Source organism: Sceloporus occidentalis, unplaced genomic scaffold, assembly GCF_023333645.1.
Source record: "Sceloporus occidentalis isolate IW3139 unplaced genomic scaffold, rSceOcc1.0.p SCAF_1, whole genome shotgun sequence".
NCBI lineage: Eukaryota > Metazoa > Chordata > Lepidosauria > Squamata > Phrynosomatidae > Sceloporus > Sceloporus occidentalis.
In genome coordinates this window covers 14,598,867-14,619,891 of record NW_028316981.1, presented here as the reverse complement: position 1 = coordinate 14,619,891, position 21,025 = coordinate 14,598,867, and the positions used below count along the sequence as shown (strand labels likewise).

The 21,025-nt window shown below is 42.5% G+C and overlaps 1 protein-coding gene across 1 annotated transcript; it reads left to right on the top strand.

Moving 5' to 3' along the window:
* The first annotated feature begins 1,575 nt into the window (after window positions 1-1,575).
* Window positions 1,576-17,803, top strand: LOC149320879 (E3 ubiquitin-protein ligase TRIM7-like). The gene is made up of 8 exons (XM_089505439.1): window positions 1,576-1,654; window positions 3,836-4,276; window positions 5,772-5,867; window positions 7,156-7,386; window positions 8,688-8,710; window positions 12,493-12,611; window positions 14,839-14,871; window positions 17,090-17,803. The coding sequence occupies exons 2-8, from the start codon at window positions 3,842-3,844 to the stop codon at window positions 17,608-17,610; spliced, it is 1,458 nt and encodes a 485-aa protein (XP_089361565.1). The 5' UTR covers window positions 1,576-1,654; window positions 3,836-3,841; the 3' UTR covers window positions 17,611-17,803.
* The last annotated feature ends 3,222 nt before the right edge of the window (window positions 17,804-21,025 follow it).

Sequence of the window (21,025 nt, the reverse complement as noted above, 5' to 3'; positions counted from 1 at the left end):
AGTTATTGACAATCTCCCTCTCGGACATTCTAATAGATGTTTTCCTGATGTTCTAAGAGTGCGGGGCGGATTGTGTGGGAGGAGGCTTTCCTACAAGTAGCTCAGGCCCAAGCCATGTAGGGCTTTATAGGTAATAACCGACACTTTGTAATGAGCCCGGAAGCTGATGAGCAGCCAGTGAAGAGATTTTAATACCAGGGTTATATGGTCTGCCCTGGATGTTCCAGCGACCAGCCTGGCTGCCGCATTTTGAACTAACTGAAGCTTCCGAACCTGGTACAAAGGTAGCCCCATGTAGAGCGCATTGCAGAAATCTAAACAAGAGGTTACCAGTGCATGCACTACTGTTTCAAGGTCCTTTTGGTCCAGACAGGGGCGCAGCTGGCGTATCAGCCGGAGCTGGTACCAAGCACTCTTGGCCATTGCATCCACCTGTGATGACAAATGTAGGGATGAATCCAAGAGTACTCCCAGACTGCGAACTTTGTCCTTTAGGGGGAGCGTAATCCCATCTAGGACTGGATGACAAATTTCCCTGCCTGGACTTGGGGTACCTATCACAAGTACCTCTGTTTTCTCTGGATTCAGCCTGAGTTTGTTTTCCCTCATCCAGCCCATTACTGACTCCAGGCAGGCATCCAGAGGAGAGATGCCTTCCTTAGTCACTGTATCAGTCGGAGACATGGAGAGATAGATCTGGGTGTCATCAGTGTACTTATAACACCGAGCCCCATTTTTCCGGATGATCTGTCCCAGCGGTTTTATGTAAATGTTAAATAGCATGGGGGATAAAATGGCACCCTGTGGGATGCCTGATGTTAGCTCCCTTTTACGGGAGCAACAATCCCCCAGCCTCACTATCTGGAACCTTCCCGAGAGATAGGATCGGAACCACTGGAGCGCAGTGCCTCCGATACCTAAATCCCTCAGGCGTTCCAGAAGGATACCATGGTTGATGGTATCGAAAGCCGCTGAGATGTCCAAGAGCACCAACAAGGTCACGTCTCCCCTGTCAATACCCAGACGAAGATCACTGACTAAGGCGACCATAGCAGTCTCAACTCCGTATCCCGCCCTGAAGCCAGTTTGAAATGGGTCTAGATAATCAGTTTCCTCCAAGACAGCTTGGAGTTGGAAGGCAACCACCCTCTCAATCACCTTGCCCAAGGGAAACTTCATACACATGGTGGTGTCCTCCATTTTGTGGTGCCTTGGCCTCCTTTGCATTGAGGACCTCTGGCCTTGCCACAAAGTGTCCAAAACTTTGAAAATCTGGAAAAATAGATTCGATGTAGCCAGCTCAAAGCCAACAACACTCAAATCAGAAATGTAAACTCATGCTTCTTAGTCCTGCTCAGAATGGAGGACATTTGGGAACTTCTCCTGGAGGGAAGGCTGAAATGGAGGACGTGTCCTGGAAAAAGAGGATCTCTGGGGCACCCAAAAAGTTGAAAGGAAGGACATGTCCAGGGAAAGGAGAACGTCTGGTGGCCCTGTCTTCACTCCCTCCCTCTCCTTCCTCATCTCTTTCTCCTCCCTTTCCCCTCCCTTTTTCCAGTTTCTCCATCCCTCCATCCTCCTCCAGCCTTTTGAATTCCCTGCCATTTCAGGATCGCTTTCGACCCTATTCAGCCCTGCAGACAAGCAACCTTAGGTAAGTCTTGGCCCAGCACCCCTTGACCAGGCTGACCAGATGTCCTAACCACAAAATGTATGACCTTCTAAAAAAATGGAGGACATGGCCAAAGCAAAGCTTGAAAAAACCCCACTCATATCAGTGTAAATCCCTGTTGCTTACTCCTGCTCAAAATGGAGGACCTTTGGGAAAGAAGAGCATCTGGGGCACCCTGCAGCTTAGTCATGCTCAAAATGGAGGACTTTTGGGGGGGAAGGGAGGACATCTGGGGCACCCTGCTGCTTAGTCCTGCTCAAAATGGAGGAGCTTTTTGGGACAGAAGGGCATCTGGGGCATCCTGCTGCTTAGTCATGCTCAAAATGGAGGACTTTTTGAGGGGAAAGGAGGACATCTAGGGCAACCTGCTGCTTAGTCCTGCTCAAAATGGAGGACTTTTTGAGGGGGAAGGGAGGACATCTGGGGCACCCTGCTGCTTAGTCCTGCTCAAAATGGAGGACATGTTTGAGAAAGGAGGACATCTGGGGCACCCTGCTGCTTAGTCCTGCTCAAAATGGAGGACATGTTTGAGAAAGGAGGACATCTGGGGCACCCTGCTGCTTAATCGTGCTCAAAATGGAGGACATGTTTGAGAAAGGAGGACATCTAGGGCACCCTGCTGCTTAGTCCTGCTCAAAATGGAGGACATGTTTGAGAAAGGAGGACATCTGGGGCACCCTGCTGCTTAGTCCTGCTCAAAATGGAGGATCTTTTGGGAAGAAAGGAGGACATCTGGGGCACCCTGATCCAACATGGCCCTTCTTAACTTTCTATACTTGAAGGGGCAGCTGCTTCTTGTTTCTGGAATGAAGAGGAATGTCTGTCTGGCATTATGTAATTTGTTGTTAGATGCCTTTGAGTTGACTCAGGACAGCCCTGTGAGTGAGATGTCTCCAAGGCTTGGGTCCTTTTGGTAATTGACAGTCTGAAGCCTGTGCAGAATAGGGTTGCCATCTCAGGCTCACCCATTAAATCCTCAGGTTTATGGGCCCAAACCTGAGGACTAGGAACATCCCCTGGTGATGCCATTAAGGATTGCACATCAGGATTGCACTCACCACAGTTGCTCACAGCTTTCGTTAAAACACACAGAGAACGTAATTTCATATTTGGAAATTCAGAGAGGAAACTTTGTTAAAGGGGCTGTTTCCAGGTGAAGGTAAAAGGAGGGGATTTTTCCTTCTCACTTATTCAAGGAGACGGCATAAGGAATATTTACGTAACTTAGCCTGCTGGTTTCTTTCTTTTTAAATTTCAAAATAGATCTTATTAATAAAAACAAACAAACAAAACAAAATGAACAAACCAGAAAAACAAAACCACTTCCTTTCTCTACATTGGTACCGTACCGTTAATCCAGCCTTTATCACCATATATTGGAAAGGTATCATTCTCAATAATACGTAATATTCCAACACCAAAGTTATATTCTGTCTATATTCTATAACATATAACCATCGTTTATATGTGAATTCTAATGCTCTTCAGTTATTTTTACTAAATTCTACATTCTATATTTTTAAATCTATAATCTACAATTGTCCAATGTTTATCATAACTTATCATCTAAATTCTATTCTTATTATTTATAGACTATTTTTAAAATTGTCCCCCTTCTGTTCTTTCTAAACTTTAATTTAATCTTGTCACAAAAATTGGACCCCAATCGAGCTTCAAATAATTTATCATTGGCTCCCAGTCTTTTCTAAAATTAGCCAATGAGGTTTTTTTCTTAACAATTGGGTTAACTTATCTGACTCCATAAAATCATACATTGGATTTCCAGGGTTTCTTTTTTCTTCCATTTAGCCGCAACTAACAACCTTGCACCTGTTGTAATATAAAAAATGAGTTTCCCGTATTTATTGTTCAACTTTTTAGCTATGATAGCCTGCTGGTTTCTGGTCGCAAGGTGGCTGCAGAGCAGAGTGGAAGGTGAACCCTGACGCCACAACGATCTTGCAACACTTTTGAGACTAACTGTGTGAAAGATTATGAACAACAAAAAACATTCCTAAATATTGTGTTTGGTGTGGTATGGGAAGAGGTCAATGGGGAAAGGTCTATACCATGACTTATTGCATCGGGTGACATCAAACTTAATGAAGCCACTACATACTGCTATTCCAGACTAACACGGCTATGTCTCTGTGTTCTTTTAAGACAGACATGGGTGCTGCTTTTGCTACTAAGGATCATGTCGAGAATCTCTGCGAAGAAGCCATTTGTTCTGTTTGCCTGGAGTATTTCAAGGACCCTGTGTCCTTAGAATGTGGGCACAATTTCTGCCAAGCGTGCCTGACCCAGTGGTGGAAGGAGTCGGGCGCTATGGAGACCTCCTGCCCTCAATGCAGGGAAAAAGTTCTGCAAAGGAACCTCAGGCCAAATCGGCAGCTAGCCAACCTTGTAGAAATCACCAGGAAACTCAGCCTTCAGGGGTCTATGAAGACAGAAGGCAAGGAGAGAGTCTGTGGGAAACACCAGGAGCCCCTGAAACTTTTCTGTAAGGATGATGAAGCCTCCATCTGTGTGGTGTGTGACAGATCCAAGGAGCACAGAGATCATGTAGTGGTCCCCCTGGCAGAGGCTGCTCAAGACTACAAGGTACAAAAATGTTGTGCAGTTTTATAAAGGAATGGAAATGGTTTGAGCTTCCGCAGATGGCAAGCCCTGGCTTTTTAGGCGCATGTAGCAACACAAACAGGAGCACATGCCCATTAAAAAGAACATGATTTAAGGTCCCACATTTTTTGCTATCCCCAGAATGGATCCCCTTGCAGATAGCAAGGGTTCATGTGGATGCTTCCTGGGGAATTCTCTGAAGATTCACTCCTATTAAAAGCTTTTAAGGCTAAGCCAAAAATAATAGTTACTTGCATGAAGTGCAGGGAAGGCCACTGTCACCAAAGAAGTTTCCTTTGAAATAGGCTGATCACTGTTTAAAGGCCTAAGTTGGCTTGAAAGGACCCTCCTGCTTGGATTCAAGCACATTCCACTCAGGTGATTGCTACATCCCATGCTTTTATGGCTCATGTACTGATCAAGGACATTTGCCATGCAGCTACCTGGTCCCAGCCTATGATTTTTTTTCTTCACAATTTAGGGTGGATTTGAGGTCTTGAGCTTATGTTATTTTGGGAAGGCTGTATTACATTAATTTCTTACCAGACTTATTTACTGTATGTTTTACCTCTGCATTGTAATGTTTGTATTTTCTATTTACATCTACTTCTGTACCATATTACTGGAGGTTTTCTCTTGAAGGGCATTTCTTCTGAAACTGGCTTCCTGGTTTGCTATGTCAAAATATTTTGGCTTAAAATACCAAATGTCATTCTATGGGAGTTGTATTTTATTTAAGCTTGTTTTATACTTATGTTTTGGTGCTTGTTGCTGACGTGAATTGTTTCAGTAAAGTATTTATTGTTTGCACCAGCACTCCCACCTCCTGCTTTTTTTTTCTGTGCAGGTGCAGGATAATCTAGTGTGAGATGACCACTGAAAGTACTAGTTACAAGTATGCAACTTGTCCCTCTCCCTGCTGTTCATGCTGAATTGTAGCTACCTTGAAACACTTATGTGAAGTCAAAGGCTTTCATGGCCAGCATCCATAGTTTTTTGTGGGGTTTTCAGGCTATGTGGCCATGTTCTAGAAGAGTTTATTCCTGACATTTCACCAACATCTGTGGCTGGCATCTTCAGAGAAATCTGAACATGAGAACATGCCCACATAGCCCGAAAAACTCACAAAAAACTACTTCTAAAATGTGTTTAGCATATTTAGCAGGAAAACCTTGAATTTCCTGACAGGAAAAGAGAAGTTGGTCTATTCTAATGTAGACAGAAGTAGGTTTTGACGTGTATTGCTGATGTGGGGTCAGCCATCCCATATTACATATTAAACCCTGGTGCTGACTAAGGTTAATCTAGGGAATCTATATTGTTTTAGGGTAACCTATTCTCTGGCTCCAAAGGGATAAAGACACACACTCTTGCACTGTACAAAAATGGATGGCATAGAGCAAATACTTTTTTAACTCCTTCTTCCTGCCTCCATTGCCATCTTCCAAACAAACCTGAATCTTTTTCTCTTCTTCAGGATTTGATGGGTATTTGGCAGGATGTTCTGCGGAAGAAGACAGAAAAGATTCTGGCATATAAAGCAGAGACAGAAAAAGAAGGCCAAGATCTGCTTGTAAGTATAAAAAAGAACAAAGACTTGAACCAATATGTTGAAAGCATAATATAAAATGAATATAAAAGATAGGTTTTCCAGGGAGAAAACTGGAGAGGGCTCCTGTGTCTTTAGTGGCTGTGTGGTGCAGTGGTTTGAGTATTGGCCCACAAATCTGGAAACCAGGGTTTGACTCCTTGCTTGTTCATGGAAGCCCATTGCATGACAAATCACACTTGTCTTAGCCTCGGAGAAAAGCAGTGGCAAATCCACGCTAAACATGTCTTGTCAAGAAACACCCTCAATAAGTTCACCTTAGGGTTGCTGAAAGTTGGAAACTACTTGAAGACACACAATAGGAACAACAGCAGCCTGCTTTATCCTTCCAGCAAGGAAGATTTGAAAGAAGCTGATGAGTTTTCATTAGGCTGTTCATTTTAAACTAGTTCCATCTTGCTGTATTGCTTTGTATTAACAATAATCCTTCTGATTGTTAAAAATGCTTCAGAATAACTGATTTTTTTTAGGACTATGGCTGTCAGCCTTTAGTAAATATTTTTATACTGCATATATATTAAAATCATATATTTATATATTTTATCTATGTTTTATGTCTTTATCATGTTTTTGTTATTATTATTATTATTATTATTATTATTAATTGTATTTATTATTATGTTATGTATGTGGATGGGGTCACAAGTAGTAAACCAGCATTGTTGCACCTTGTTACCTCCAAGCATAAGGAGGGGGAGGCTTACATGTAACAGACGAATAACATTTCTGTGTCTGCCACTGCTATTTCATGTTTTACAACTGATTCTACGTTCCTAGTGTTGCTTGTTTAGAGTGGGGCTGCTTGCCAAATGTGATTTTAAAAGATAAAAGAAATACTCTTGAGTATGCAGATGTCTCTTTTTTTCCATGTGTCTTTGTTGAGAGCCATGGTGGTGTAGTAGTCTGAGTGCTGGAAAACAGGGTTCAAATCCCTGCTCAGCCATGGAAACCTACTGAGTGACCTTGGACAAGTCACAGTTTCTCATCATGGGAGAAAGGAAAAGGGAAAAGGCAAACCCACCTCTGAAGAAATCTCACCAATAAACCCCCATGATAGGGTCACCATAACTCAGAAACAACTTCAAGAAGGAATTTCAGAAGATATTGCTTGTTACATGGTTGTTTGACATGCCCCATATGTTGGAATTCCTTCTGCACAACCATTTATGTGACAGGAGCCCTCTCTAGGTTTTCATACTGTCAGCCCTGTCCTAACATGAGACTTTTTTCCCTTTCCATCTGATTACTGCAGAAGCAGTCAGAAGCTGAGATGGAAAAAACCTTAAGCGAAATCAGACAAGTACACCAGTTTCTAGACAAACAGGAGAAACATCTGCGGGCCCAAATGGAAGAGTTAAAGGAGGGGATTTCAAAGAAAAGAGATGAACACTTGGCCATATTTTCCCTGGAACTCTCCTCTCTGAAAAATCTCATCCAGGAGATGAAGGAGAAATGTCAGCAGCCACCAGCTGAACTCCTACAGGTAAGACTGGCTGAAACAAACATAGCTGCTGGCCAAGTCATACAAGTTGGATACTAAAGTTTTGTGCCAGCAAAGCCGTTATGGAGCTAGGGCAGGGGTAGACAACCTGCGGCCTGGCGAGGCCTTGGGACCAGCCCCAGCCCGGTCCTGCTGCCGATTGTCACCGGGGCCTTTGGCCTCTCGCGCGCAGGGGCAAGGGGGGCAATTGTCTATAGACGCCTCAGAAACATGCATTTATATTAACATTTTTTAAAAAATCAGCAAATTTTTTGCGTGTCCTCTACTTTTTTTAAAAAAGTGTCCACCATTTGAAAATGTTGTCCTACATTTGCCCCAGTTTATTTATTTATTTAATTTTTTTAAAAATTATTTAATTATTTATTTTTTGGCTTCGGCCCCCCAGTTGTCTGAGGGACAGCAACCCGGCCCCCGGCTCAAAAAGGTTGCCTATCCCTGAGCTAGGGAGTATGATGTCCTCTGCCACTGCCCTCAGGACCCCCTGTTCCCTCTTGCTTCAGCTGCAATCCCTTAAGTAGCTGGAGAGGATTCCATTCCTAGTGTGTGCATGGTGTAAGGGATGTTTATTAGGATACAGTGTTAGGTGGACTCTGGCTTGGAAGCCCAGGGTTTCTCCTCAAACAAGCAATCAACCCAACTTTATATAGAATTTTGTACAAAAACACACAGTGGCTGCAGTTGAGCAATTATAGGCCATGACAGTCATACAAACCCAGAGCAAGCACTGTTTCCAAACTATGTACCGCATATGCTCATGTATAAGTCTAAAAAATTAGGTCAAAAATTGAAAAAAAAATCCTGAGTCGACTTATCCATGGGTCAATGTAAGTACTGTATCTTAACTCTTATTTAAAAGAAGGAAGTATCTCCTGGTGAAAACCAACAGTATAATATACACTGACCCCTTCTATTGTCTCATCCACCCAGTCTTCAGAGTAATCACAAAGAGTTATGTCTGCTGGAATTTTGTAAGTTCTTTGACATTGTTTTCCTTTGCATCATCCTTTAGATCCTTTGCTATATGCACTACATTTTACCCTTGACTTATCCACAGGTCTTACAAAATCCATTATTTTGGCCCCCAAATTTGCTCTCGACTTATACATGAGGTTGACTTATAGTTGAGTATATATGGTATGTCATATTTGTTCTTTGCTTTTGCCCTGTTCTGGTGTTTGGTGTTATCAAGATGCTTTTGGGGGGCATAGACTACCTCCTGACTCACCACAAAATGAGGCATGTAAGCTATGATCTCCCTCTTCTTTTTATCTTCTCCCCTCTAGGATGTGCAAAGCCTTTTGCAGAGGTAAGTGGACCACAGTCATTTCCATTAGTGATCTATAATTCTGGGAAGAGGCCTGATATTACAGGTGGGGACCATGATCCTCTGGTCCTCCTGAGGAGAGAATGGAGGTCTTCAACATGCATCAGATAAAAATATTGACTTTTAAATATATGACACTCTTGTTCAGAGTGCCATACTGCAAGTAGCAACAACTGAAAAAATACACACACTTGTAACAGAGAGTTACCCCAATTTCAGAAACCTATAGGATTCTCCTTGATGTGTTATCCACTGCAGCTGAAGGGGCTCAAAACTCCTGGGACAGCAAGAGATAGATCGTTTTTAAGAGATTTAGCACATCCTTAAAGAGTTTCTTTTGCGGTGGTAGTGGCAGTAGTTAAGTTGGAGAACAGGAACAGGCCATTTTGCTGTGTTCTTGATTTTTTTTTTTAAATCATTTCTTTCATCCATTTTGTGGGCTGCCATTTTCTACATGTTCCTTTGTAGCATGCTAATTATGTGTCGTAACTCTGTCCATATAACATCAAGACCACAGCATTCTGTATTGCATTCAGGGACTTGGTGCCTGTAAATGGCAGATCAGAACATCATAATCAAACAAATTTCTTTGTTAGATTTAAATTACTTCAGAAGACATTAAATACCATAAGAGAGAGAGAGAAGAGAGAGAATTGTATGTGCCTACAAACAAAAAGGAATGGTGACATAAATAGGACCAGAACCCTGAATGCAAATGTACAATGACATGCATGCAGGGTTAAAGAAAACTACTATAGTTGGCTCTACACATTTGCGGGTTTCAGATTTGTGGTTTTGACTATTTGCGACTTTGTAGCTGAGGAGTAAAAGGTCAACCTCTTCAGCCTTTCTCTCTTCCTCCCCCTACCTCCTAGCCCACCAAAACCAACACCATACATTCCCCTGCTTTGCCAAACTGTGCATCCTCCTCATTTCCAAAGACCTTTCTTTTGATTCCAGTGTTCGCAGCTACTTCTGGGAGGATTCTTTGCCCTCCTCCTCCTCCCTCTCTGTCCTGGCCAGACAAAAGCAACAGCATACTTTCCCTTTGTGGTGATGGCTACAAACATCGGATTTAGAGTGGAAAGATTTTGAAAATGAGGAGAGTGCAAAGTTTGTCAAAGTGAAGAAGATATGGTGTTGCTTTTGTCTGGTTGGGGGAGGAAGAGAGAATGTAGATCCTTTACAGCTGTAGCTGCTAACATCAGATTGAAAGTGGAGGTACTTTCGAAATGTGGGGGAGGCTATATGTTTCAAGGTTACAAAGAGAGTTATGGGTGGTGCTCTTGGTGGACGACTCTTTATCATGCATGTTGGGGAGGGCTAACATATTCACAGTTTGGCCACTTTCGCGAGGGTCCTTGGCCCCTAACCCCGCAGAAGTGGAGGGATGACTGTATAATAATAAATGTAATGAAATAGAACCTAACAACAAAAAAGGAAGAACAAGAAATCTCTTCAGCAAGATCCAAGAAATCAAAGGGAAATTTAAGCCAAGAGTGAGGGTGCTCTATGAGCAGCAGGGAAACATATTACATAACCAAGAAAAAAAAATAAAAAATGATGGAAACAATATACAAAAGAACTATATACAAGGGACGAATTGATGACAGATTCATTTAAATAAGGACTATCTCAAATTTTTAAAAATGAAATCAGTGCTTCACTCAGAGCATTTAAGAGGAATAAATCAGCAGGAGCTGATAGCACACCAGTAGACTACTTCAAGCTACAGAGACAGAATCTACTCTAGTTTTATCTAAAATATGACAACAAATTTGGAAAATAAAACAGTGGTCCACAGACTGGAAATGCTCAATATATATTGCAATCCCCAAGAAAGGAGACACCAGGAACTGCAGTAATCATGGAACCATTGCATTAATTTCTCATGCAAGCAAGGTGATGCTTAAAATTCTACAAGATTCTTACTATATATGGAACTAGAATTGTCATATATCCAAGCAGGGTTCATGAAAGGAAAAAAATACTAGGGATCATATGGCAAGCATGCACTGGATAATGGAATGTACTAAGGCCTACAAATTTGGGGGGGCTGCTGCCTCTTTTTCTCTTGCATGACAACCCTAGTGCCCTTCAATGGCTGTTTCTACTGTTTCTGTAGCAGCCAGCCAACACCATTGTCATGCCTCCAGAGCATCTTTGATGCTCTTGAGACATACATTTAGTTAAGATTATATTAGGTTTTCTATGTATTAGTTTAAAAGGGGAAATACAGATCTATAGCTTTAAGAAAGACAAGGATTGTGGAAAATCCCAGGGTCTTATACTGTCTCCCTCTAGCTAGTCTCAGTGTGTAGTAAGATATCAGCCAAGTCAGACCTGGAGAGAGTATTTTCCTTTGACAAAAAGATAAGTCCACAAAAGAAGAAAGATAGTCCTCAGAAGAAGAAAGATAGAATCCACCAAGAAGAGAGCAAGGTATTTAGGAAGGACTATTGAGAAAAAGGAGATCAGTTTCATGTTTTTTGTGTTATAACCAGTAAAGCTTTTAAAAACTTAAGAAATTTGTGGACAAGTCTTTTGTTCTGGCTGTGATCCCGAGAGCCAGAGGCCGTACTACACCCAAAGTCCATAGTTTTGCTCTTGGGACAAAACAACCATCTACCTCAGCTGCATCCAGCTCGCCACTGTGGCCTCCTCCTCCGCCTCTCATGTGTGAATATAGTAGCGACAGCAGCCCAGGCATGCTTCTACCTTTCACTCATGTTGGCCTTATAGCAAACAGAAGGTTGCTAGGTTGCTGGCCTTATAGTAAAAAGAAGCTGCTAGGTTGCTGCTCCCTAAGCTGTTCCTTATAGGGCATGGTTTCTAGACATTTCACCATTTTGGTTGTTCTCTTCTGGACACACTCCAGCTTGTCAACATCCTTCTTCAGTTGTGGTGCCCAGAAATGGACATGGTATTCAGGTTGAGATTTGACCAAAGCAGAATAAAGTGGCACTATTGCTTTCTTCGAACTAGACACTATTCTCCTATTGATGCAGCCTAGGATTGCATTTGATTTTATAGCTTCTGCATCACACTGCTGACTTATGTTCAGCCTGTGGTCCACCAAGCCTCCTAGATCTCTTTCACATGTCCTGCCATTAAGCCTTTGCATCATTCATCCTAGATCTGTGCATTTCATTTTTGCTGCCCATGTGTAGCACATTTATCCATGTTGAACATAATTTTGTTAGTTCTGGCCCAGCTTTCTAATCTATTAATGTCATTTTGAATCCTGAACCTGTCCTAGGGTATTAGTTACCTCTCCTCATTTAATGTAATCTGCAAATTTGCTAAGTATGCCCCCAATACTGTCATCCAAGTCATTGATAAAGATGTTGAATAGCACTGGCCCCAGGACAGAGCCCTGTGGGACCCCACGGGTCACTTCTCTCCAGGATGAAAAGGAGCCATTGCTGAGCACCTTTTGGTTTTAGTCAGTAAACCAATTACAAATTCATGTAACAGTTGCCATGTGTAGCCCACATTTTACTAGCTTCTTTGAAAGGACCTTGTCAAAGGCCTCACTGGAATCAAGATATGCTGTATCTACAGTGTTCCCTTCCTCTACCAAGCTGGTAATTTTATCAAAAAAAGAGATCAGATGATTCTGGCATGACTTGGTTCTCTGAAACCCGTGTTGACTTTTTCTGATTATGGCATTCCCTTCTAAATGTTCAAAGACACTCTGCTTAATTATCTGCTCCAGAATCTTTTCTGGTATTTAGACGTTTATATGTTTTTTTCTCCACTAGGACTAAGGAGAAGATAACATTTGAGAGGCCAGTGGCTTACCCTCCAGAACTGAAATGGAAGATCTGGGAGTTTTGTGAAACAAACCCCATTCTAGTTGCTGTCATGAAGCAATGCAGAGGTAAATAAGTACATCTGATAGGAGTTATGCTGGTCAAAGGCAACATGGGAAGCTCTGTTTTTTATTCTCTTCCCATCATAGCTTGTGACAGAAGCTGTGGAACTTTTTTCTCCATGGCCCTGCACAGTTATAGTGCTGCATTCCCCTTTAACTGTCATGGCAAGATCCAATGTATGTCTGGGATTGGCAGTGTAGAGAGAGGCATTCAGAAGCCTAAGCCTAGCTGCTGTACTGCCTCACCACACTATAAATTTCAAGATTCCACAGGATGGAGCCCTGACAGTCAAAGTTGGAACGATACCACTGTGTGTGGTGTGAATGGTCCCTTTGCATCACTACGGAATCACAATACTGGTAGAGCCATTAGTAGGATCACTCTTCAGTGCCTCCTTTTTCTGTACTGATTGTATCCCCTTGTAGTGATCAGGCAAAGCTCAGAGGCCAAGTAATTTCTGACCAGAGAGGTGAACTGTAAGATGTCTTCTGTGGGGTTGTTCTCACTAGGTGAAACCCTGCGTTCTGAATCGAATCCAAGGAGTGGCGTTCCTATTAGGATCCGATTTAAACCTAGAACGGTTCTAGAGCAACCCGCAATCGTCCCCACTACAAATCGAATTGTAGAGCGGAATAAAATTTTGAATCGAGTCTTCCTCATTTAACGCGTGTTAAAAAAACACTAGGGTCCGACCTACGTTTTTCCATTGATTCGATTTAGGAACTGGAGCATTTAAATAGGAACGACAGCCTTTGAAATTGCGTTAGATGAATGGGAGGAGCAGAGTGCGATGGGGCTGTCCTTGGGGGAGTTGCCCTTTCTGTCCCCATCCGTCTGGCTGTCGCCATTTTTGCTTCCCTCACCCCTTTGTCCGCTGTGGTCTTTCAATAAGAGATAAGGATTATTTTTATTTTTTATTTTAATGGTTTACAGGCGCTTAATCTCTTCAGCGCTTTAAACACCTGAAGTCCCGGCTGCTCAAGGCTTCCCCCGGTGGATTGCAACCTCCCCTCTGTGTGGGGAGAGCCCATTTCTAATGGAGGAGAGGCAGGGAAGGGATGGCTCCTCGCGAGGAGACATCTGATCTCGCCCAGGCAGGGAAGGGCTCTAATCAAGGGGGGGGATAGAGCCTTTCTCCCTCCCTTTCTCAAATGGAATCTGCCTTCTCCTCCAACCCTGGAAAGAGAATCTTTGGGAAGAGTGCTCCCTCCCTGCTTTTCCAGCAGCCTCCTTCATTGATCTCTGTGCTCTCTGAAGGGATTCTCCCTGGCTGTCTTTTGGGAGACATGAAGAGGGGATGCTGTCATGCAAAACCTATCCCATAGTTCCTCTGGAAAGAGCTTCGCTTTTTGCCAGAAGCCTCCCCCATTGATCTCTGTGCTCTCTGAAGGGATTCTCCCTGGCTGTCTTGGGAGACATGAAGAGGGGATGCTGTCATGCAAAACCTATCCCATAGTTCCTCTGGAAAGAGCTTGGGTTTCCTAAATTCGCTTTCCTAAATTCGCTAAATTCACAAACAGTCAATGAAATGGAAACGATGCCAAAAGATAAATCGCTTCCAAATATTCCGGATTAACGTTACGTCATTCTGACGTACTATTGATTGACAGCTCCAAATAAGGTATGGAGGAGAAGAATCGCTTTATTTAAGCACCGATTTCATGCCAAGTAGGAACGCTTGCAGGTAAAAACTTCGATTTAAATAACCAGATGGGAACGATGAACAAAGCGATTCGGATAGCGGGATAAGAACAGTGTTATTTTGAATCGATTTTATTAAAACCGTTTTATCTTAAATCGTTTCAAATCTTAAGTGAGAACAACCCCTGTGACACTTTTATGAGGCACATTCAGAATGAAATTGCTCAAATTGAATGGAATTGACACTTGGGAGTATGTTGCTTGAGAGAATGGCAGCAGCTGAACTTTGGGAAGGCCTGGGGGAGCCAAGCAATGCCTAACGGTGCTGCTCCTTTTACTTGACATCAGTGCCGGGAAAATGGTTGCACATCTTAATCTAAACTGGGATTATTACATATAAAAGAAAACTTTACTGAGGAAGAATCATCATGTCGTAGGCCATTCCTCACCTGGCTTTCAGCATTCTTCCTGTATAAAAAAGCAGAATTTCTTTCAGTTTCTACTTAATCCTTTATGTGAAATATGTGCTACATTGTGAACTGATATTTTTTTAAATAAGATGATTAGTCTTACGCTGGTTTGTTTTCCCAGGTGCTCTGATGCCTGCGCTACAGCTTCAGAAAGGTAAAATTCCAATGGTTGACCAAAGTCACAGGGAGATTGCTGACACTTGTCTGGTTATATTTCACTGACTTCAAACAATTTTGGCGTCACCATGGACACTCATTCCATTTTTTGGGAGGCTATTGGCTGTGATTTAATGGATAGGCACTAGGATTCGTCCATACACACACACACACACACACACACACACACACATATATATGTATTGGTGCGGTATGCTGAGAGGTTCCTATGGATTGAAGGGCACATTTTCTCCTCTCTGAATTTTTTTTAAAAATCTTGCCCGTTTTAGTGTAATAGTGGAAATATGCCATTTAACTGGTGCACTGTAGCACCAAAACTCTGCAACAAATAGTGATGTATTCAAGTCTCAAGTCTCTACCTTCAAGTCTCAAGTTATCTCAAGTCCTTGAAAGATACTTTAACAGAAAAAAGGAGGTGGGGACACATTTATCAGAGGGGAACAGCATGTGCATTTCTCAGTGGGCTTGAGGTGGGAATTGAGGTCTGCTGAGCAGCCGCTCCCTGTTGCAGATTGAAGGTGCTTTCTAAAAATTTTCAAAAGCTTTAAAAAGATCCTTACATCCCAAGCCTCTTGTATAATGCATTTGCTCTTCTCCTCTGAGAAATGCGACCTGCACTCTGGGGGCAGGTCTTGCCTGCTGCTCAAAGTGAATGATGCCAGTAAGTTGGTTGCTAAAACTATACAAGTCGCAAGTCAAGTTAAGGCAGTGTGTCATTTATTGCCGAGTCAAGTCCAAGTCGAGTCATTGCAACAATCTGAGTCTGTTCAAGTCAGTTGACTCAAGGCTACATCACTGACAACAAATACCTTAATTTCCAGCAACATCTTGACATATTTTCCTAATCTAGAAGAGCCCTTACAAGAAAAAATGAACAAAAACCACCCACAGAACTGGGGCAGCCAATGGATCTGACCCAGTGGGTGCTGGAAATCCACTCTTGATTTTATTCATTCCTCTAAAAGCTGCTCCAAGTTCTAAAGGGAGAGGGACAGAGTTCCCATTCAGTCTGAAGCAGCAACAGAAAGAACAGAAGTAAAATTATTTCTTCTGATGATTGTCAACCGTCAGAGCCAAATTATACCTTAATAAATAATAAATAATTCTGAGTATAAAACAGTCATAACTGAAGGCAGTTTCTGCTTTGGGGATAATGCTTGTCCTTTGGTTCATATGCTGAATTGTTTTCGTATTCCTTCTTCACTCAAATATGTTTTGAGGTAGGGTTGCAAGCGTGAAAAAATAGGAAAGGCTCCTGTCTTTTTAATGGTAGTGTAGGAAAGAGAATTTCAGCAGCTTTTACTTGTCGCACAACCAGGTAACAAATAACACCTGCTGAAATTTTCTTCTCTGTACAGTCATTAAAGTGACAGAAGACCTTTCCATTTTTTGCTGTGGCAAACTTATTCAGAGGTGTCTGAGGTATTAACATCCTTGTTCTCTCAAAATATTAACTGTAATATAAAATCAACTTTGCTTTCTGAGAAAAGGCCAGTAACTTACTGTTTTCTAGACACAATCCACATGAGTAGGTTTTGAACATTCCCAGGCAGAAAATACTTATTTTACTCCATGATATTCTTGGTCTCTTTGTGTGAGATTCTGACTCCATACTAAAAGCTAAGCAGGGTCAGCCCTAGTTAAAATTTGGATGTGATACACACACATCACAAACAAATACCAAGTGCTGTGGGCTACATTTCAGAGGAAGGAACTTGCAAAACCACATCTCGTCAGAGTATTTCTTACCTAAGAAAACCCTTTGAAATTCATAGGGTTCACCCACAGGTTGAGAGGCAACTTGAAGGTGCATAAACACCCACAGAATATTTCTCACAATTATAAGAAGGATGTTTTATTGTGAGTGGAACTAAATTGATATTAGAGGATGTGTGAGTTCTGTGGTTGGTTAACATTAACATGGTGGCGCAATGGTTAAATGCCTGTACTGCAGCCACTCACTCACAAACTATAAGGTTGCGAGTTCAATACCAGCCAGGGGCTCAGGCTCGACTTAGGCTTGCATCCTTCTGAGGAGGTCACTAAAATAAGTACCCAGCTTGTTGGGGGCAATTTGCTTACAGTTGTAAACCGCTTAGACGCTATTAGAGACAGTATGAAGTGGTATATAAATGAAGCTGCTATTGCTATACTGCCTCTCTTTGCTTGTCTTCATCTCTCTCTGTCTCCAACAGCAAATGTCACTTTGGATCCAGACACAGCATGTCCCTGGCTCGTCCTGTCTAAGGATCGTAAAAGTGTGAAGTATGAAGACAAATATAAAAATGTGCCTGACAATCCTAAAAGATTCGACAACCGACCTTTTGTATTGGGACGTGAGGAATTCGCATCAGGCAGGCATTTCTGGGATGTTTTTGTGGGAAGCAAGGAATCATGGGCTGTTGGCGTGGTCAGGAAGTCCGTGAGAAGAAAAGGCCCTGTTAACATTGGATCTCAAGAAGGGATCTGGATTGTGGGCAGGTGGAGAGAGCCCTATATTGCTGCCCCTCACCCTTCTAACTCTGTTCTGTCCCTGAGTGGAAAGACCAAGCGTATCCGAGTGTCTCTGAACTGTGCTGCAAACCAGGTGACTTTTTATGATGCTGATACAGGAACCAAGATCTACGTAATCCCAGATTTCCTTCCATTCTCTGGAGAGACTGTCCTCCCGTTCTTTTACGTGTATGACAAAGGCTACCTCAAAATCTCATCTTAAAGCAGCCTATCTCACAGGCTATATTCTCTAAACCAGGATGATTATAATGGTTCAACTCTTTTTAAAATTGTGCTTAAAATTTTCCAGTTGCTTTTGGGAGGAAAAATTGCTTTCTTTTAAGATGATTTCAATGGCTGTGTTCTGCCCTGAGAGCTGTTGAGAGAGTGGGTTTGAAATGTTTCAAGGAATAAACATAAACAATACAAAATTCAAAGTATTTTTTTCCACCAAGGGACCTCCTTTTCCATTTCTCTAAAGACCCAAAGGAAGGTCTCATAATTTGCAGTCTTCAAAACTCTTTCATTCATTGATTCATGCAAGTCCTACTTTCTCTTCTTCTTTTACAGACAACCCCATGTACATTAATTCTTAAAGAGAAGGTAGCACAGTAATATTGTAGGGTTGTTGTGCCTTCATGCTGTTTCCAACTTATGACAACCCTAAGGCAAATGTATCTAGGGATTTTCTTGACAACAGAGTCACAGTCCAACACACAAACCACTATGCCACACTGGCTCTATGTAGTGCATTATAATAGTCCAAACCGGATGTAATCAAGGCATGAGTCTCCGTAGCAAGATCCAACATCTATCCAAGAAACCGGCCTCTTCTGTCTCCAAATGTTTTTATATTACCAGAACTGCAAGTTAGAGAATTTGCAGGCTACCTCCTTTTTCAATGAAGGAAGGAAGGCCAGATCAAGCTACCAACAACAGGAAGAGATGCAGCAAGAGGAATCATCTCTTCCAGTTCTCAGACAAAAAAACAATTTTGGCAAGTGGTTTTGGAATTAAGTCCAAGAATTAAGTCCAAATAATTTTGAAACACACAAAAAAAGAGAACACATTTACCGACTACTACAAACTGCTGATGGTTATAACACTTTTGCTTTAAATACTATTATATTAGCTGTGGTCATTGTAATAATAATAATAATAATAATAATAATTACTTATCTTTTCCTGCCTTTCCCTGCAGATTGAGGCGGGATCACAGCATAAAACATACACATTACAACATTCAATAAAATCACAATATCACTACTATTGCAAAAAGCTAGCTTGTTGTCTATTTTCCACCTTGTCATAGTCGGGGGGGGGGGGGTTCTTTCAGGGTCATCATAATAGGTCAGGTGGGTAGGCCTGCCAAAAGAGATCCATTTTAAGTGCCCTCTTGAAAGCTTCCAAGGTGGCAATAAGACAGATCTCTTCTGGTAGATTGTTCCACAATTTGGAGGTTGCGACCGTAAATGCCTTATTGTAAGATCTGGTACTATGACAGGGAAGGTGGGGGGGGCGGGCAGAAGCTAAGTAAACACATAGAGGTTTATCACACAGAGATTTTTAGAGCTTTTGCAGGTCAGTTCCGACATGACTGCAGCTCCATGATGCGGATTCACATCATAACGTGAATGTGTTTTCAGATGCAATTCCTTTCTATGGAAGCTCCTTCCGTGGGGCTTCCGCAGTGAATCCAAAGTGACCCCTCATTTTGATGAATTCCAGAAAAAAGGGGAATTCATAGAATTAGCATTCAAGTTCACTTCAATTTCACGTCGAATTGGTCTGGTGTGGAAGATCATTCCAGTGTCGCCCCGCTTTACCCCCTGCGTCCTGCTCCATTCCCCTCCTCCTCCATCATGTCATCTCGTCCTCTCGGCCACCCTGCCACCTATCTCATCATCCCCTGCGTCCTCCTAGACCCTGATGTGCTCCCCTCCTTCACCCTGCCACCTATCCCATCATCCCAAGTCCTCCTAGACCCTGATCTGCTCCCCTCCTTCACCCTGCCATCTAACCCATCATCCACTGCATCCTCCTTCACCTTGATGAAAAATGACAGCTAAGGAGGGGGCAGCAAAGGAGGACAGCATCCAGAGCCCCACTGAGCATGCGCAAGGGTGCCGATTTGAATCGTTGAACCCTCCAGTGTGGTAATACAATGTACACTCACTCTGCTTTGCTTGAATCTGCATCACGTGACTTGCTTGGAATCGCACTGTCTCCACTTCCCCCTCAATTCAGAAGGGCAATAGAAAGGCAACCAGGTGTGGTAAAACATCATGTTTTAACCTTAATTCGTATTGCTAGACAGGAGTGACTCTGGATCTGGTGTGAAAAAACATGATGTTTCACATTGCTAGAACAGGAGTGACTGCGGATCTGAGCTGCAAACCCCCCACGTGTGATAAGGGCCATAGACACACACATACACTGAGACTTTTTCCACGCTGCAGAGACAAATCCACCATTGCAAATAGTATGAAACTAGTGTTCTAATTGCTGAGTTAGAGATTTGCACAGAACTCTTTCCCCATGGCTGGATCTGAGTCCACCAAAATTGGAGAATCTGCATCCCAGTCTCCTGCCTGGGGATGAACCATGAAAACTGGAGACTATTCAGGACTGAGTCCTGAGATCAGCTATTACATGAACTGCTATGCCTGGGGAGTGATGAGATATGGAGTTTCATGAGTTTCATATTTAGAACTCGCTGCCAGAGTGTTCCCATACTTCATCAAGTAGAGTTGTCAGAATAGAAACTGGGTTGACCAAGACAATGTGTGAAAGGGATCTGGGAGTCCTAGTAGACCACAAGTTGAACATAAGTCAACAGTGTGATGCGGCAGCTTAAAACGCAATGCAATTCTGGGCTGCGTTAATAGAAGCATAGTGTCTAGTTCAAGCAAAGTAATAGTGAGTGTATTCTGCTTTGGTCAGGCCCCACCTGGAATATTGTGTCCAGTTCTGGGCACCACTATTCAAAAAGGATGTTGAGAAACTGGAGCGTGTCCAAAGGAGGGCAAATAAAATGGTGAAGGGTCTGGAAACTATGCCCTATGAGGAATGACTTAGGAAGCTGGGGATGCTTTGAATCTATAGCAGAGCAGAGTGCAAAACCTACTGTTCCACATGCTCTGCTCAACTGAATTCTCCCTCAGTGTGTTCAGAGAAGTACATGGGCTCTTCGTATCTTTTACCCTTCCATTTTGGGAGAAAGGTGGGATTTAAATTCCTTAATTAAAATAAATAAATAAACAAAAGCTTCAAAGTGCCAGAATCAGCAGGTAACACCCATCCAGTAGCAGTTTAGGGGACCACATTGCTCCCTCCAGGGATGTTTGAGGACTGCTTCCTACTGATTTTTTTTTCATGAGGGGGAACTGGGGTGCCTCAAAAATAATCCTGGGAGCCACAAAAGACCAGCAGCCTGCACCTTGAGATAATACACACAGAGACAATATAAAAAAACCTGCCAACCGTGATACAGAGATTTTACCCAGAATTACATCCGCCCCCACTCACCCACCAGTAATACCCATGAACAACACATAGAAATTTTTATAGCATTTGTATACTTTATAAATTACAAGGGAAAGAACATGTGGCCTCCCCACAGTTGTTTCTGTAGGATC